Genomic DNA, 20,463 nt, shown 5'->3' with positions numbered 1-20,463 from the left:
ACAAATGTAGACTTTTGCTTGAATAAGGTTGGTGGGCAGAATGATTAGCAGCACACACTTAACCTTATCACTTCTCCTCTTTTGCAGGTTTTTACCAATAAAAATTTACTTTTATCAAGAATCTTAAATTACTATTTTAATTTTTTTTAAAGGACAGGGAAAACAGACAAAAGTTTAATACAAATTGTTGCTTTTTTCTGGTTCACCCTAAAGTTTTATTTTTATTTTTTATGTTTTGAAACAAAAGTACTCCTGCCTTCCTTTATTTAAATAATTTTTAAAAATACTATTTGTACAAGGTAATGTTTTATAGATTAATTTATCTTCAATTTTGTACCATGTGACAGTGACTTTTATGATTAATTGACAATACAGTCAATTAATTCATAAATATTTTGTTTCAAAAAATTCATTAATTGCTAGAGGCTTGGGGAACATTTATGTTCACCATGTAAAGAGGTCAGCGAATGTAGTGGCTCATGCACTCGCTCAGAAAACTAATTCTATGTATGTTCTGGGATCGTGGTATGTGATCCCTCCTGCATGTATTTCTGAGTTGTTAAATCATTAATGAAGTTTGTTGTTTCAAAAAAAAAAATTTCATAAATATTTTAATAAAAATGAAAAATTATAATTGTTGTCGTGAATTATTGGTACAAAAGTTTGGTTCAAATAATTTTTTGTAATAAGGTTCAAATAAGCCCTTGAATTATTTAAGAAAGTGCAATTAAGCTATTAAATAGAAGAAAAAAAAAACTCCAATTAAATACATGAACTTATATATATATATATATATATATATATATATATATATATATATATATATATAGGCGGGTTCAGGTGCGGCAGTGTCTTACGGTGCGGTTATTTCTTACGGTGCGGCAACACCAATAGTTCAACAAATATGCACCATCAACGTTAGAAAAATACACCACACAAAACAGAGTCCTGCATCACCAAACACACACCATTAGGTGTGAGTAAAAACACCATACACTGTTCGGAAATACACCATTGGGGGTGGTGAGTTATATAGTGTATTTTTTTGAGTCTGTTGTGTATTTTGTGATGTTTTATTGCATTTCATTGTGGTGTGTTTTTATTACACTGTTGGTGCATATTGTTAGCACTGTTGGTGTATTCTGGAATTTGACCGCACCGCCGCACGGTAAGACCCCGCCGCATATGAGCGCTCTTCTATATATATATATATATATATATATATATATATATATATATATATATATATATATATATATATATAAGTACAATTAACCCATTTTGACTTGTTATTGTAGGTGAACTCCAAGTTAAAGGTGACTGAAATGCTATATCGTTATATTTTGCTAACTTGAATGTCTAACAACAACAACAACAACTCTAACAACAACAACAACAACAATAATAATAATAATAATAATAATAATAATAATAACAACAATATATTATTATTATTATTAAAAATTAAAATATTTTTTTTTGGAAAATTTTAAAATAATTTCATCGCAATGGCAGCTCACTACCATTGCGGCTAAGCTATTTTATCTTTTTTAAAAAATATTTTAATTATTTATAATAATAAAAAATACTTTAATTATTTATAATAATAAAAATAAATATTTAATAATAATAATAATTATTATTATTATTATTATTAGACATCTAAGATAGCAAAATATAATGATATGGCATCACACTAAACTTTAATTTGGAGTTTACCTACAATAAGATGTCAAAATAGACTAATTGCATTTTTTTTCTAAGTTTAGTATCTAATTAGAGATTATTTTTTTAGTTTAAGAATATAATTAAACTTTTCTGAATAGTTTACGAGCTTATTTAACCTCTATCCCTATTTTTGTTCTATTTATATCAACTTATATGACTTTAAAATGCCTCAACCCTTTACCCTTCGTATTTACTGGTTATTGTAAATTAACGGATGGCCAGTTACAAATTAATTTAATGAAGACACATCATTTGGAACAAGTAACCTTAATAACCTACTTTATATTTCAACAAAATTCAGATTCTTTTCTTAATTTAAGATATCTCTTTCATTAAGATAACTACTTTGGAGGTGAAAGTTACACCTGCAATATTTATTTCCTATATTTTATTGGAAAAATTCAGATTTGGTTTTTTGTTTACAGTAAAATATACTTTAGTATTGTCCCTTGCATCAATGAAGCTTCATCTTTCCTTTAGTATTGTGTAGTGATTTATACTTTAATTTATGAAAAAATCCATAATGTTAATGTATACCTTAAGGGGTGTTTGGTTCAAGTTATATAAGATAATTAAGGTTATATTTACTTGGAAATATAAGATTTCTATATTTGGTTCAAGTTATGTAATTTTCTCAGTAATTTCACATTTTTTGTCTTATTACTAATTTTGGTCTTTTGACATTTTAATCAATTTGTCTTGTTACAGTTTTCTCAGCAATCTAACATTTAATCTAACATTCCGTGAACCAAACGCTTCCTAAGGGAAGTTAATTTTGTGACTCGACCATGCCTTTTGATTGCAAGGAGAGTATTAACTAAGTTACACGCATGGGCAGCTCAGTTGGTCACAGAGGTGAAATTTGAGAACAATGACCCAAAATCGAGTCTCAAGCCTTTTGATTGCAAGGAGAGTATCAACTAAGTTACACGTATAGGCAACTAAGTTGGTCATAGAGGCAAAATTTGATAACAATGACCTGAAATCGAGTCTCACCAACGACTGTGTGGAATCAGCATTTCAAGATGAAAGGCTCACCATAATTTACATCCTCCCTCCCAGATACCCTAATGTCCGAACTGATGCTCTGTCGGGCCAGGGCGAGAGGCCTCAAGGCTGGGAATTCAACCTTATTTGGGAACAATAAAAAACAAAAAGCTGGAAGACAGGAATGGTGTTGTTAAGGAAGCATTAATTAACCATCAATCAATGCACAAAAAGCAAGAACAACAAAAACAACATAAGCTGTACACAAGAATTTCCCAGAAAAAAAAGTATGAACTAAAATATCAAAAAGTTCTGTCCACATTAACACAACCCTGTATACACTGTCACTGATGTTCTCCTTTCACCCAGCCATTCTCCTTGCTTTTTCCCATTATATCAAAAGACCACACAAACAGTCAAAACACCAACAATTGTTCACAAAAAAAATCCCAACAAATATTAAATAAATATCCCAAACTCTTAACCACTAAATTTAATATGAAACAGGGGGGTAAAAATCTATAAATGAACAAATTATTGTGCAGTCCAGTTGTACTGTGATTGAGCTTGAAGAGCCACAAGAAATTGTCCCTTTCTTCAATCAGAGCCCTTGGTCTTGGACCTATAGAGAAGCTTCTTCCTCTTGGAAGTTTGGTTGTCAAATGTGAGCACCACCTTTCCTGCACAATCTGTTTTGTAGCTGTTGCTGATTATCGTCTCATCAGCCGGTCCAATTTTCCGCGATTTCTCTACGATGATCGTGTACGCGCCTTCAGCAGCAGGCACGAACTCGGACCCATAGGCCACGTCCCAACCTATCACCCTCGCCTCCCAAACCAATGTGCACTTCTGAAAAAACCCAACGACTCGCATTAAAATCACATAATGTGCAGGCAGGCAATTGAAGCATGTGCTCCATCGAACACGTGGACCGTAGTCGCTTATCGGGTGACGTAGAGATCTGAACCCATGACCTTTGTCTAGTTCCATCTCAACTAAAAGCCTAAGCTAAGCTGATAGTTGGATTGCACATTAATGCGAAATCGACTGACAGTGTCACTTAATGCTTACCTCAGTAACCGGGAACTCAATAGTGTGCTTGGAAGTTGGCTTGATAGTGTCCTCGGTTGCAGGGTCACCAGTGGTGAACTCATAATCGCCCTCTCTGCTAAGCCCGCCATACTGAACAGGTACTTGCTCCGGGGCGATATACCTGGTTTTTCACCATTGTTAAGAAACAATATAACCGAATCGAAAGAATCATATCAATCAACGAAAGAGTGCACTAACTTGAAGAGTGTCTCGGCGCATTTGGAAGGGCCTGCAAAGACAAACTTGCTCTTTGTCCTTGTGGTGAAAAGTGCATTGATCATCTTATAATAGGCCGGATACCACCAAGGAACATTAATGAATACCTTAACACCAACAACCAACCTCAATTAACATTAAACCATACAATTAAAACACCATCTAGGAATCAACTATTATGTTTACCTTAATAGTATCTATGAATTAAATACAGACAACTCTATTTCCAGTAAAACCAATCAACGTTAATTAAGACCAAAATCTAGTGCAAAAGGACAAGATTAGAAACAAGACAAGTGAAATTCAAGATTCAAATTTCCAGAAAAACTGAAGATGGGTAATAGGGGAAACAACAAAAGATTGAAACTTTAGAGGATGGATCATGCGAATATACCTGTTTGGCAACAAATTCAGGATAATTGTCTTGGAGGAGCTGGAGGGCCCGGTTGGTGGCCTGTCGGAACTCTTTCTTGAAGAAGAAAAGTCCGGGAGAGTTCTTGAGATCAATGACCTGAACAAAGGTGTTGATTCCTTCAGGGGTGAAATCAAGATTCCTGATGGATTTCTCCATGAATTGAATCCTCCATCGCAGGAAATTGTTGAGCTTTTCCTTGTCAGCGAAGGTGCTTTGGTACAATTCTTTGTCCTGAAACTCTGCGAAGGCATTGTAGCAGATTGGGTGGCCTTCTTTGTCGACGCCGTGCATGTAGACAACCTTGTCTAGGCCGTGTCCCAGCTCGGATTCTTCTAGGAGGTCGTCGGATTTGAATTGCTTGCGCCATGCGACGACGCTTTTGAGCATGGCGAAGGCGTCCTTTACCTTGAAATCGCGAGCCCGGAGAAATTTGAGGAGGATTACGTCGCTGCGTTCGTCGGCGAGGAGAGGGATTCCCCAGATGGAGACCTCTTCTGGAACCGGCGGCGGCGGCGGAGGGGCGACTTCTTCGGTCTTTGGTTCTTCCTTGGGCTCGACGGTGGAGGGTTCCTCCGTTGCGGCCACCTCGACGATGGTCTCCTTGATTACCTCGGCCGGAGTTGCGGCCTTTTCTTCGAGTTTCTCGACAACCACCGAAGGCTCGGCGGACGGCGCCTCCGTGGGTGGCGGTGGAATCTCTTTCTCTGTTTCTTTCACCTCCTCCTTTTTCTCCTCCTCCGCCTTGGGCGGCGCTTCCGCGTCTTTCTTCTCTTCCGACACAGGCGCTTCCTTGGTCGGCTCCGGCGCAGCCTCGGATTCTTTCTTATCCTCCTCCGGCTTGGGTTGCTCTTCCGCAACCGGAGCGGCGGCGGCGGCGGGTTTCTTCTCCTCCTCCTTAGGCTTAGCGGTAAAGTCGTGGTTGTTCAAAGCCTCCTGAACCAACGCCTTAAACTCATCCAACGCCTTCTTCTCCGGGTTGGGAAGCTCCTCCACCTTGTTGCTCTCCTCCTTAAACGAACCCGACTCCGTAACCGCAGCCTTCTCCTTCTCCTCCTCAGCCGTCTTCTCAGGCTCCGGCTCCGGCGTCGCCTCCTTCTCCACAACCTCAGCTGCGGCCTCCGGCACCGGCGCCGTCGCCGGCGCCACTTCTTGTGCCGGCGTCTCTTGAGCGGGTGCCTTAGTTTCTTCCGCCATATATACCAAGTATCGAATACCCAAAAGGAAAACGATAAATTCGAAGAGAAATTAATAAAACTCTGCGAAGAAGAAGAGTGGGTTTGTATGAGAGTATAGAGAGAGGGGTTTTAAGGTGTGGAGGGAGGGGTGGAAACAGTCTGTCTATAGTTGCCAGCTCGTTTCCGCATTCACAGTGGGCTCCATCTCCACCTCAAACCCCTAATTTTCCATTTTCAAAGCTGTATTTTCCGAGTTCTTCCCTGTATTAACATAATTGGCCTCCCTCATAAATTAAATTTCATGATAACAATATTACATAGAATCAGAGATTAATAATTACAAACTTCTAAGTTTCGAGAATTGTTTATTACTTATTTTTATTTAAGTCAGTTAATAATGAACAATTTAAATTAATTTTATTTTTAGGAGCCTTTGATTCACAGCATGTTATATTATCTTAGAAAATATTAGATTGTTGAAAATGTTAAATTACTAGGTTATAATGGTATTAATTAACTATTCACTTACCAACTATCTCAGACTATTAAGTTAATATAAATTAATCTTTAAAATTATAAAGTTGCAAGTTATTTTGATAAATCTTAGGAATTTAGAATTATAGAGTTGCAAGTTATTTTGACAAATTTTAGGAATATTTAGATGATCTGTTCTAACAAATTAAGGTTGTATTTACTTAAATTCTTCAGTTTTTCTTTAGTAGTTTTCTATTTTATCAAATTTCTATTTTTCATTATTTATTGTTGAAAATTAGAGAACTATAAGTCTTTAATCAGAGACTTGATAATAATGCAATTACCTTAAAACACATAAACAAAATTAGTCTAGTTTATATTTTTCCTTTCTTCAATTTTGCCATTTCAATTATTCTAAACAATTAAAAAAAAAAAAAAAAGTAAATGCACCCTAAAGTGGAATGAAAGATGCTTTTTGTCATGTATTCGAAATATTGCGTCAAACAAATTAACGAAGGATACAAATAAACGAATTAATTAATAAGGGTGTTATCATATTTGAAGATCATAAGTTTAACTATTGTTAATATTTTTTTGATTGAGCCCGTTGCATACATATTCTTAATATGATTTACCTCTTTTGTGTGACAGTGATCATAGTTGTAGATTTTCTCGTCACAAAATAAAAGAATTAATTATTAATTAATGTTTAATGAAGTTAGGGGTTAATATGGAAAATTCCGAAACCAATCAACGACTGAGACGTCAATTTCAATAAATATATGTCCTCTATCACTTGTGCACAACGACGTGGTAGTCGTGTATCTATGTAATGTATTCTTTATGCCATATTTTACAGATATTTATTATTTGATTATAACATTAATTCTTTTCATTTAATTGTTTTAAAATTTCTCCTAAAATTTTAATTTGTTTTTTAAGAAAAAATTACGCTTTTGATGTTTCAACTATTTTTTATTTTGAAATATAGCTATTCAATTTGCAAGTGAAGAAATTGACCATTTCTCTGTATGGACAGCTCAGTTGGTCACATGGATAAAGTTTGAAAATAATGACTCGGGATCGAGTTTCACTAGCGACAGTGTAAGAGCAACTCAACTTCTTGTGTGCAGTAAGCAAATGTCAAGCAACATTAATTTTTTGTGTGCAGTAAATAAATGTTTAGCCTTTTATCTGAGAGGTCATCGGAATTGGAGATTCAACTTGTATGGAACAAGGAATGGATCCCTTAATTTTTGTTCATGTTATCAAATTAGTCAGCAGCTGTTGGGTAGTTCCATTCGATGGGACAATAAATTCACAACTTTGGGAGAAGAATAAATTGACAACTTAAATAAAACTTAGTGGATTACATTTGTTGACTTAGGAATTGAGGAACCAATTTTCAAAATAAAAAATAATTAAATGATAAAAATGCATCGTTACTAATTTGCTATAAAACTCACAATTACTTAGAGTTCTTAGTTTGAAAATCTTAAAAATTTCCTTCTATTATCGATCACTCATTAAAAAACTTGATTAATTTAATGTCAAACTTGTTTCCTTAATTTTTGAACATTTATGTTCAGAAATCAATTTAAAATATATATATATATATTTGTTGAAAGATTTTCTGCCAATTATGGCAAATTTGTTTATGTTAAAAGACAAAACCTCAGATGGCAAGAAATTAGAAACCCTCATAGAAACTAGAAGGGTTTCTACTTTCTAGTTTCTACTGTCGGGCAAAATTAAGAACTAAAAATAAAAAAGGAAGTTTCTGGATAAAATCATTGGCCTCTACCTCCTCCTTTTTTTTTTTTTTTTTTTTTTTTTTTTTTTTTTGAAAGGTCCTTTATTTCTTTGTTTTTTCTTCTCATTTCTTATTTCTTTTTGTCTTTCTTCCATATATAGGAGAATTAGAATTTTTTAATTTTAGATTAATCATCAAAATTGTCTAATCATTAAAAAAAAAAAAGTGGTTGAAATTAAAATTAAGATTTTTCTAACGTTTTCTACTTTTTTTTTAATCATCTTTAATTGATGAATGGTGAAAAATTATGACAACCTCGACAAATGTTGAAAAAGTTATAGAATTCGCTAATATCCAACCAATTTTTGTTGACTAGTAATAATGAGTTTTTTTTGTAATAAATTTTATTATATATATTGAATTAAACCCTAATTTTAAAATATGTAAATTATATTTAATAATATTAATGTGCTAGAAAGTACATCTATTGAACTGATAATTAACGTGTCATGTGCCTTTGGATTCTTCATATTCATCGAGGTTGAGAATCTAGTCACGGAGGTCATGCATTGTGCATGGTAATTTCAATTTTTTCGATCATCTTTAATTAATCGATAGTTAAAAATTATGACAACCTCAGACAAGTGTCAAAAAAATTAAAAATTCACTAATATTGAACTACTTTTGTTGACTAGTAATAATGAGTTTTTTGGTAGTAGATTTTATTGTCTTTTTTTTTTTTTTTTCAAAATATTGAATTGAATACTAATTTTATTAATGTGCTAGAAAGTACATCTATTGAACTGATAATTAACGTGTCATGTGCCTTTGGATTCTTCATATTCATCGAGGTTGAGAATCTAGTCACGAAGGTCATGCGTTGTGCATGGTAATTTCAATTTTTTCGATCATCTTTAATTAATCGATAGTTAAAAATTATGACAACCTAAGACAAGTGTCGAAAAAATTAAAAATTCACTAATATTGAACTACTTTTTTTGACTAGTAATAATGACTTTTTCGGTAGTAGATTTTATTGTCTTTTTTTTTTTAATATTGAATTTAATACTAATTTTATTAATGTGCTAGAAAGTACATCTATTGAACTGTTGAACTGATAATTAACGTGTCATGTGCCTTTGGATTCTTCTTATTCATCGAGGTTGAGAATCTAGTCACGAAGGTCATGCGTTGTGCATGGTAATTTCAACTTTTTCGATCATCTTTAATTAATCGATAGTTAAAAATTATGACCACCTCAGACAAGTGTCGAAAAATTTATGAATTCACTAATATTGAACTACTTTTGTTGACTAGTAATAATGAATTTTTCGATAGTTGATTTTATTCTTTTTTTTTTTAAAATATTGAATTGAATACTAATTTTAATATAATTTAAAATATGTAAACTGTAATAATAATATTAATTAAATAATATAATGGGTTATAAAGTAACTCTATTGAACCGATAATTAAGGTGTCATGTGCTTTTGCATTGGACTTTTCCTGGTCATAGAAGTCGAGAATCTAGTCATGAAGGTCATGCGCAATGTATGAAAAATGTCAATTTTTTTGTAACATTTTCAATCATCACATTACTTATAACCACGTGTCATGACCGACTAAGTGCCCAACCAGGGAACGCCGTGACAAATTCATCAATTACTTACCATCATGCATGATGTTTTCTACACCTCCAATATAAACAGTGTTTGTTAGGTTCATGATGTTTTCTACACCTCCAATATAAATAGTATTGTCGGGTGTCGGGATTCAATTTTTTTTTTTTTTTTTTAGTGCTGCGCTACTGACTTTGTCACAATGTAGTATCTGTTAATAACTATTTTCTCAACCTACTGAAGCACAAAAAGCTAAATAATCCGCCTCAATTGACTCCGTCACAATGTAGTATCTATTCATAACTATTTTCTCAACCTACTGAAGCACAAAAAGGCAATTAATCCACCTCAATTGACTCTGTCACAATGTAATATCTATTCATAACTACTTTCTCAACCTACTGAAGCACAAAGAGCCGAATAATCCGCCTCAACTGAAGCTCAATCCCACAACCTCCCACGTAAGAAAGCAATAATTTTAATTTACTTAAAATTGTCGAAATGAGAACTTTCCAACTTACTGGTTACATTTGTATAAACATCAACTTGTACGCAATCTAAATATTCAATACATACTGTATTTATATTTTATTTTATTTTTTTAAAAAAAAATCCTATAGATTATACAAATCCATATTCGCGAACAAAATTAAATTATACTTAAAATGATTTTATTTGATTAACTCAAAAAAAATTAATTAGATTACTACTACCCAAATAACAATCTTATTTTATTAATCTTGAAAAAATTGCAATTACCTGATAATATTCTTGTAATAAAAATAATCCGCCACTAGTCAATTCCATTATTATCATCGCAACATATATATCTCAATGTCACAATCGCATATTAAATTATTAATAAATTACATGAAAAGAAATTTCGCCCAAAAAAAATAAAAAGACTCTTAAAACTCCAAAGAAATTTCAACTTAAACTTTGGGATATCAAAGGATAAGATTAGGTGAATAATTTGCAAGTCTATTTCCTAAATCATCATCCAATATTTTTAAACTGTGGGCGTTTGTCAATTTCATTGACATAAAACCAACCAACGAAAGTGAAATTATACAAGTATCACACAAAATCCTAGTTATATATACCTTATATTGACCTTCTCAATTTGAAACGATTGGCTATAGCTAACATAGACTAGTTTATATTCATGTGATCTTTTTATCAGTTAAACGTGTTTCACAGAGAGCACACACTCAGTTAGTAATCGCAAATTTTTATATAAATCAAAGGTCCAGTTTAGTTCGACTCGAAGCTTGATGGTATAAAATGAACTTTATGAAACTCTATAAATAGTTCTCATTAACTGTAACAAATTTTTAAAGAATATATATATATATATATATATATATATATATATATATATATATATATATATATATATATATAACACATTGAATTTGAAAATTTGAATATTGTAAATAAAAAATGTGAAATTTGAAAATTGTTGAAAATTAAATAAAAATGATTCGAACTAGAACCACACATTTTTCATGAAGTTCAAGTTTTGATTCCAGCTATTCTTAATTAAATTGTAGATTATTATTATTTTTTTAATATTATTGACTTTGTTACAATGTAGTATATGTTCATAACTAACACAAAAAATCAATATTACCCCTACTAAGAATCAAACTCATGATCTCTCATTTGAAAGAGTCACTTTGTATCACTAGACCATAAGAACATTCGCTGTATTTTTTTATGTTAGATATTGAGAATTCAATGAAAGGTAAGACTTCAAATAAATGCACCCACAGAGATTTGAGTATCACGGGAAATCATTTGGATAAGGAATATATTAAATTTATTTTGTAAAATTAATAGTTTTTATTTAGACAAATTTAATTGATAATGTATTTTTTATCAAGAGAGAGAAACAACAGAAAATAAAAAAAATTCGGATTTGATGAAGCTTCTGACAAGTGTAACTATGAACATCCTTGTCATTGGATCCAGATAACAGGCTGTCAAATGATGAAGAGGAGATTGTTTCTAAAATTCCTTGACAACTTCTTCACTTCTTTGTCATCTCTTTTTTTTTTTTTTTTTTTTTTTTTGGAAAATCTTCTTTGTCATCTTTAAGTCGGCTCTTTATTCTATTATCAAATCCAAAAAATAATACTATAGTGTATTGTCTAATAAGATAAGCATTGTTTGACAAAAATGATTATTTTTATTATCTGTATATTTTTCTTGTCAAAATAAAAATTTTCAAACAAATTTTATATAATTTAAATTACTCTTTTTTAGTCAAATTTGTCATCGTTAGCAAGATGTAAGGGTGATAATACTTTTGTGGTAGGACTGATATATGTGGCACGAATACAATATGTGAAAACTAAGTTACAATAATGCACTCCATATTAGTGTTTTAGTCTTCGACTTTATGTTTTTTTTTTTTTTTTTTTTTTTAAAGAAATGAGAGGAGTGAAAGGTAATGTATACGACATTAAACTCTATTATTACACATGTCATCGCTTAATAACAAATAACAAATAACAACACTTCTATTGATATAATTTATTGGATCACAAGTCTTTAACACAAATTTGCAATCCACTAATTTGCTGACAAAGTCAATATTTTGGACATAACATGATTGTCACTTGATGGGGCTCATCTATAAAATATACTCACATGATTAATCAGTAAACTAGATATTAAGCTTGTTAACAAAAATAAATAAATAAATACCAAACATTATTTTTCTTGTAAGAACAGTTTTTTTTTTCGATTTTTATTCTATAATTAATTAAGTTAAAGAAGTTTGTTTGCAAAGAGATACACTCTTTTTATTAAAAAAAGAAATTGTTCAGATAATATAATGTTGATCAACGTTATAAAATACATTTACCCAAAATTTTAATTTGTGGGAGCTAATGGGACCCACAGCGCCAGTTTTTCAAGCGAGAAAGCAATCGAAAGTTGGTGGCTTGGGTTTTCTTTGTTGTCTTCTCATTTATTTAGTTATAAATTTTTATTTTTATTCTTATTTTTTAAAGTTGCGTGCGTGAAAGTGAAACAGTGAAAGACGGGGGGGTGTCGGGACCCGTTGCGGCGACATGCGTGCCTCCTGGGTATTACCGTTGCAACGGTTAGTTTCAGGTTTTTTTTTTTTTTTAATTAATTACAAAATGAATTTTGGAAAATAATGACATTCACCCCGTGCAGTTTCACTGAATTAACACTTTTCGTCCCCATCAACTCATCATTGAATCGAACCACCCTATATATTATTGTGGTCTAGTGACATGAAGTGATTTTCTCAAATAAAAAGTTATGAGTTCGAGTCTCTTTGTACTTTAATAGGTTGAGAAATTAGATATGAACAGATACTACATTGTAATAATTATTATGTGAATTTAATTCATTAGTTATTTGTAATGTAAGTTTAATCTTTTACGGAGTAGTTATTATCAAAGTAACATATTTTGATATAACTAAATTAATGGCTAATGATTTATATTTTAACTTGTCCATCCATTCACCTTTCAATGTCCTTCAAATTGTTCTCTTTTATATCATGGTTAAATTGGGCGGATTGAATTTTAATTAATTTTTAAATTAGATAATTGTTTGAGAGTGAAGTGAAAAAAAATTGTAATTCACTCATATGAAGTTTTTATTATTCAAAAATACTATGTTGTACTATTTGTTTTAGAATAATCGTAAGTTGCCGCTAGCTCAATAGTTTAGTAGGCAGTATTTGAGAGAAGAGACTAATGTTCAAACTCATCGACATTTGACACTCTCTGCTGAGCCATTGAGTTATCATGATTTACATCATTCCAAATATTGAGTCGGGATTGAGATTTAACCTTTTGGGAGAAGAAGAATAATAGAATCTTCTAAGTAATTACGTTGTAACGTAAATTATTGATGCTAAATTTTTATAATTGACTAAATATGATTGCTTGTCCAAATAAGCTACTCATGACATATAATTTTGACCAGCTCAATATAACTTATAGACGTTATAGGTAATTCAAATCAATTTTTTGAAGTGTAATTTGTTGCTTTAATCTGTACGTTCCGGTCCACCTAAAAATTTTCTTTAAAAAATCATTTTGTACTACATAATTAAGGGAACATATTCAATATAATATTCAATAAGAACTTAAACCAAAATAAATTATGGATATATGTTAAGTTAGTACGGTAACATTAATAGCATGTTTGTTAAGTTCATGAGATAAGTTGGGAGAAATAAATAGCATTCCTGCGAATAGATCTATTATTATTATAGAATAATTTTTTTTTAGTTGTTCAAAGGTATCTCCTAGCAGACTAAATGGTGAAAGGGGATTGGCTAAATGGTTTGTTCCATTCACATGGATGGGGATCAAACTCTCAACTTTATGCTTAAAGGATGAGGTGCTGAACCACCACGAACCAACCACGTTGGTTTACAATACTACATACATATACAAGTGAAGATACAATTTTATCTTTTGAATGTTTATTGCATTTTTATTTTCTTAATCTAACCAGACACTAGAATTCAATTATAGAATATATTTATTTTTCGCAAACCAAAGAAATTTAATTTATATTATATTCCTTGTCTATTTCATTCCCGATGAAATAGAATTATTGTTCCTTAAAAATTAATTATGCGAATCAAACGTGTTGTAAGCGTCTCGGCAAAACATTTAGTGACAATTATGGTGATGAGGAAGTAGTGTCAAAAGTACAAATATGACAATAAACAAATAATGATGAATAACACTTGTGTGATACACTGATACCGTTTTACGGGTTTCAATTAGTGAGACGGGTTAGTTCTTTGATTAATGGATCAAATATTTTATTATTGAGTCAGTTTTTTGACCTCATTAATAAAAAGTCCGACCCGTCTCACGGATCGAAACCCGTGAGACGGTCTCACACAAATTGTCGCTGATAATGATTTAGTAATGATTAAATACGACATGAATACTCGACTGCATTTAGTCTTAGTTATTCAGAAACTGACGCTAAATGTGTTTCCCTGCTACACAACATCAAAAGTTAATTAAAAACATTAAAAAGACATTTACCCTAAGTTATAACGGACATTAGACGCCTCAAAAGTTGACGCTAAACATTGAATTTTGTTTTTTCTTTTTGGCATTCCCCTTGTTTGATACGTAGATGGATATAACTAAAGATTCCAAGGCATAAAAATGTAGCACAAAACACCTGAATAATCACAATTATGTATCAGGAATTATTAAAATAATCAAATTAATGGGAAATTAAGTCTAGGCCAGCCACTTGATTTGCAGGTTTGTAGAGTGACATTCTTGGAATTTAGCTATCATAATGACATTATATTTTTTCACAATACCTTAATTAATTTATCTGGTGATCCATATATCAATTTTGACATTATGGAATCTGCAGTATTTGCCGGCTGTAGCCTGTAGGTGTATTATATTATTGGACACATACATATTAGCATATAAATGTTGTCTCTGTTGGCATGCGCAGCTCAGTTGGTTATATATGTGAAGTTTGAGAATAATAATCTGAGATTTATATATATGTGAAGTTTGAGAATAATAATCTGAGATTTATAATAATAATGGTATTTTTATTTTTAGTTTTTTTTATATAAGTGGCAAATTGATAGTTTGTGCGATCTTTGGACGAGTTTTTTTGAATGTTATTGGCTCTATTACATTGTAATATCTGTTCATATACTTTCGCAACCTACTGAAACACAAAGAACCAATAACGCCTCTACTAAGGCTCGAACTCACAATCTTCTAAAAAGAAGTCCAACCCGGGTACCATTAGACCACATAGTCTTGGTGATCTTTAGATGATTAAAACAAGTTAAAAGAAAAAAAAAAATTAGTTTTCAATCCGCTCATATTAATCACACTAGTATTTTGTACACAAGGAGCATAAAATTCAAGCCCAATATTAAAATATTAATAAATAAAAATAATTAGAATTTTTTACACTATGTTCCATAGCATATGAAAATAAGTTAAAGAAATAACTTATTTTAAACTAATAGTTTTTTCACCAAATAGAATTAATAATTTATAAGTTTTTTTTTTTTGGTACCTAAAATTTCTACTGTTGGACACAATGACTAATCCTATAAGTTATATTAAATAGAACCAAGCTGCGTACTTTGGAAGGGTTTAAATATATAATTTTTAAATTATTACCTTTATTATTACGGAGTATTATTTTTTAAAATGTCATCATGATTAAAAAGGGAAGCTTTATATATACCTTAAGATATCATAGATCTCTTGATTTTTATTTTTTATTTTTTATGAAAAAAATTGAGAATTTTAACTATATTTATGCATTTTTTTAAAATTAAGAATTGTATATTGTATATATATAATACAACTCTCTAAGTCAATAATGGACTATAAATGTGTCATTTAATTTTAAAGATTGCTCCACCCATAACTTCATGTTATATAGAATATAATTAATTAATGTAGTTGGAACATCAATTTGCACATATATAAAAATGTTCGTAGATAAATTGCTAGACTAAACAAGTACAATAATGATTGGATGAGATGTTGTGTGTGCTCAGTGGCATAACACTGTTATGATCATATATATATATATATATATATATATATATATATATATATATATATATATATATATATATATATATTAGGGACCATCTTTGACAGCGATCATATCACATGCTGTTAATTAATTAGCTTAGATGAAAAAGAAAAACTTGAAATATATATATATATATATATATATATTGAAAAAATATGAAATTCAAAAGAATTGTGTAACCAAGTAATGTCTAGGGACCAGCATCGTATAAAACATGCATTGTTTTTACATGATTTAAATGTTGGGAATTGGGTAGTATTAGAATCTCACGAACAATGAATGTTTGAAAATAAGTTTTTTTATGTGAGATTTTGATAATAGTTATAAGACAATGTGCTTTTACTTTGATTTTAGAGTTAACTATCGAAATGAGTCTCTTAATTATAGTAAAATTATCAATTTAGTTCTTGAGTATTTGTTTTGACTAATTAAGTCATGGCCTTCAACTTTAAAAATCTTAATCAATTTAGTCATCTGTTAACTCGAGACCAAATTAGCTAACAAAAGGTCAATAGCTCGCTCCCCCTTAGAGTTGAATATATAATATGTATGGGTCCTTTCAGAAAAATAATATAATATATACAGAGTATTACAATAAATTAACGATCTCGAAACTTATATCAAGAACAATATCAAGAACAATATTACCTACCCATAAATTCTCTGTTGACAAAATAGCTAGCTTGTAAATCAGAACATGAACACATGCAAAATTAGAGATAGATTTCGCGAAACCTATTCTTAAAAAATGACAAATTATTTGAATTTTAAACACCATCTGAAAAAAAGAAAAAGAAACTCCATCTACAATCATAGGTCCTGTGAGGTCAATCCCTTTTGGCTATTGGCACCTAAAAGAAACAAAAATCTGCTTGCAAAAAAGTGGTAGCAGAAACACAAAAACATAGCCTAGTATGTATTTCCTTTACTAAAAGATGTTACTTTAACTTGATTATCTTTAGCATGGATCATTCTCTTCTTCTTGGGATCTTCTTCATTCAAAGATACCATTATATTGCACTTAGTTTTCAAAATCACACACACATGCATACAACATGTAGTCATCAAAGTAATCATAGTTTCATGTTTGCTTGTCTTTTAATGTTTTTTTTTTCCTTTGGAAATACGGCATATTATTTTGGTTCAAATGAGTACATGACTTCCCGTACAGTCAGTGCGAATTGCACCATTAGGTATGCATAAATGCACCACACAGTGTTCGAAAATGCACCATAATAAAATGCCACAAAATGCACCACACTCCAAAAAAATGCACCACACATAATGTGTATTTTCAGACACTTTATGGTGTATTTATGCTCACCTAATGATGTTTGACGCACGTCCGCACGAAAAACACTATTCACACAGGAACATGACCCTACTGCATATTATATTGGTGGAGTCCTTCAAAATATATATAGTGATGATATATAGATGAAGATTGGGTTTGGTCTGTGAGGGTACACATAATAATGTTTGGGTTGACATTAAAACACAGTTTGTCTAGTACGTGCGTGCAACCAATGCAAAGCGCTTAATTGTGTTTGGGATAAGCCATAAGCCCCTACTTGTAATGCCAAATGGGGAGCAGCATTACACTTTTGAATTGACAATTTACCCTCCTTCCAAACAGGCCCTCATCCACCACCTACTTACACTGCTCACAAACATATATGCATTTTAAATTTGATTTTGGGATCGGAGTTGCATTAGGGTGGGGCGGATCCATACGTGTTGTATCTATATTATATATGGTTGCGTTGATTCACAAAAGGTGAATTTTTTTTACTCTCAGACCCCATGTCTTGGCCTGGCTGGATAATAGAGAAGTAAATCACGATGACTCAACAGTTCATTAGATGTGAGGACTAGTAATTGGTGCATATATGCCCACCACATTGGGTGAAACTCCCACACTTTTCAAAGACTAAATTCTGTGTTAGTTCTTTTGCACAACCTACAACCCAAGAACCAACTGAGCTATCCGTGTGGACATATTATAGTTGGATAGATGGTAAATGTACGTCATGTATAGTCCTATAAAGGATTGCACCCTAACCCAAGACCCCCCCCCCCCACCCCACCCCGCCCCGCCCCCACTACTCATGGATGGTAAATGAAATAAATCGTAAGATGTGCTTCAATTGGGATGCGACCAAAACGGGAGATAAATAGTGTACAAACTCATAGATACTTATATAACCAATGTTCACAACAAAGTTAATTTCATACATCTCCTTTTGGGTCTTAGTAGGAATTGAACTTTGCACCATATAGCTACTAGCAAAAAAAAAAACTATCAATTTATTTAGAATTGATAGATATATATAGTCATATCAATAGTTATTGTGTGGACCGTGGTTCACACATCTGTGTGGACCACGATCCAAAAATGACGTTATTTTTTACTAATAATATTCACGACGATATTTTTAGACCAGGGTCCCAAAAGCTGTTTTGCCCTATATTGAACTTTTCCAAATAAACTTGAAGCAACTCTTAAAGAAATATAGCTTGAGAACAGTATTTACCAGTAATTAATGAATATAAAATATTAAAAATAAATAAATATTAAACATTATAACAATTATAGAAAAACAAAAAAAAAAAAAATTGTCAAACTAGAAATAATATGTGACCAGTTTCAAGTAATAAAAAGAATGAATATTCTAAAACAAAAAAGTATGATTACATTCTTAAGAAATAGTGCTGGAAAAAATTAAAGTAGCTTGAAAAGTAGTGGAAATAAAATGCGATGATTAAGGAGATTCATGAGTAATAGGGTCTGAATGCCAGTTGTATTGATTAGATGATTGTTAGCTTTCCACCCAATACCAATACTGTATATTATTCTTTTCTTACCTGTATATATAATTTGTATTTACTAATTGAAAATGTCACATTTTATATTCCTAAATTACAAGAAAGAGCAAGTTTTTTGCTCATGTCAGCCAATGACCTTGTAATCAAGTGATATAAGTGATTTTTTTAAATAGAAAATTATAGGTATTAATTCTCATTATAACATAATCAGTAGTACTGAAATAAAAAATTTAATTTATTATTGTAATGAGTTTTAATTAATTAATCACAAAAGTAACTATTTCTACACTAAAAAAATATCTTTATGAACAATATAACAACTTTTACAAGCTACTATTTTACTCTTCTAAGGATGAAAAATAAAAGATATATAGGTTGTTATTAAGGCTCGTATTTGTTACAACAATTAATTAAGGACTTTATTTACACTTATCTTATAAACTAATTTTGCATAAGCTTTTGCGTCATTGATTTAATGTCTAATATTTGTATTTTATATAAGTAATTCAAAATATATTAATACAAAAATTATATAGGAGAAGTTTATTATTGTTTGCATTAAAATTAATATTTAATTTGCACTTTTAAAAAAATAATTATATAAATATTTATTGTAGTTGATATGGTATTATGTAGTAAATATTACTTTTAGTTGGAATTACTCTAAGTTTTGTTAATTCGCTTTTGGATAGATTTGTCATTGTCTTCGTCTTTATTGCTTGTCTGCTTCCTTCTTTGTTGATAGTGTCATGTATAATTGTGTTACGGGTGCTAGTTTACAAAAAGAACAGATTTAGTCTAATTATTTTTTTATATTAAAAAGAACAGATTTAGTTTACATACATCGACTTTCAAAAAAAAAAGTTTACATACATCGGCATATCCACATATGGTATACATTCAACTACCAACATTGGTAGGGGCATGATGAACTAACTCAAAATTTATAATAAATGCAGATGATTTCACACTAATCTAAAATATAAAAGAAAAGAAGAAAGTAAGAGTTGATATATGCTTCTTTCATTTGTAATACACGTTTAGGTGTCTCTATGTATCACTAAATATTTCGTACTATTAACCTACTAACTATATAAACGTACATAATGATATATCATGAGAAATATTTAAAAAAATCATACCTAAGGAAGAATATTGTGTATTAACAATAGGGGTAGCTCAAGTTGCAAATGATCTCTCGTTGTAGGGGAGAATTTTGGGATAATCCGAGTTCGATTTTCACAAGTGACAATTTCCTTTGGGCCAACTCCTGGGAGCGAACCGGATGGACTTGAACGGTTAAACGGACAGAGAAAGACCCGAAATTAGGTTGGACTTTAGTTAAATAGTTCTACACACGATATATGATATTAGGGCTTGAACATATAAGTAAGCAAATTATTCTGTGAACCCGAGTTCACCTGTAAGGTGGATCTAAGTCAAAAAATACACAATTTACATACAGAATATTCAAAATTTTATATACTGAATTCTCACAATTTAAAGGCCTAAAAATAATAAAATTAACTTGATTCAAAAAGTTTAACTACACAAATTCATTACAACATA

General features: G+C 31.1%; 1 protein-coding gene across 1 annotated transcript; it reads right to left on the bottom strand.

The window, feature by feature from the left end:
- Positions 1 to 2,986: 2,986 nt before the first annotated feature.
- Positions 2,987 to 5,730, bottom strand: LOC109176056 (patellin-3-like). Its single transcript, XM_019325476.1, has 4 exons — positions 4,418 to 5,730; positions 4,006 to 4,130; positions 3,787 to 3,928; positions 2,987 to 3,564 (listed from the first exon to the last, which is right to left on the bottom strand). Exons 1-4 carry the CDS (start codon positions 5,630 to 5,632, stop codon positions 3,313 to 3,315), a joined length of 1,734 nt encoding a protein of 577 aa, XP_019181021.1. The 5' UTR covers positions 5,633 to 5,730; the 3' UTR covers positions 2,987 to 3,312.
- Positions 5,731 to 20,463: the final 14,733 nt, after the last annotated feature.

Source organism: Ipomoea nil, unplaced genomic scaffold, assembly GCF_001879475.1.
Source record: "Ipomoea nil cultivar Tokyo-kokei standard unplaced genomic scaffold, Asagao_1.1 scaffold0688, whole genome shotgun sequence".
In the NCBI taxonomy this organism is placed as follows: Eukaryota; Viridiplantae; Streptophyta; class Magnoliopsida; order Solanales; family Convolvulaceae; genus Ipomoea; species Ipomoea nil.
Note: the sequence above shows the minus strand (reverse complement) of the source record. Positions and strands in the feature narration are given on the sequence as shown.

What these genes read in the sequence shown, in the direction of transcription:
- LOC109176056 (XM_019325476.1), bottom strand. Translation starts at nt 5,632, where the DNA reads ATGGCGGAAGAAACTAAGGCACCCGCTCAAGAGACGCCGGCACAAGAA. An exon ending in CTGAATTTGTTGCCAAACAG is followed by an intron (nt 4,131 to 4,417) that starts GTATATTCGCAT and finishes GTTGGTGTTAAG; the next exon opens with GTATTCATTAATGTTCCTTG. An exon ending in TTGAGTTCCCGGTTACTGAG is followed by an intron (nt 3,565 to 3,786) that starts GTAAGCATTAAG and finishes GGGTTTTTTCAG; the next exon opens with AAGTGCACATTGGTTTGGGA.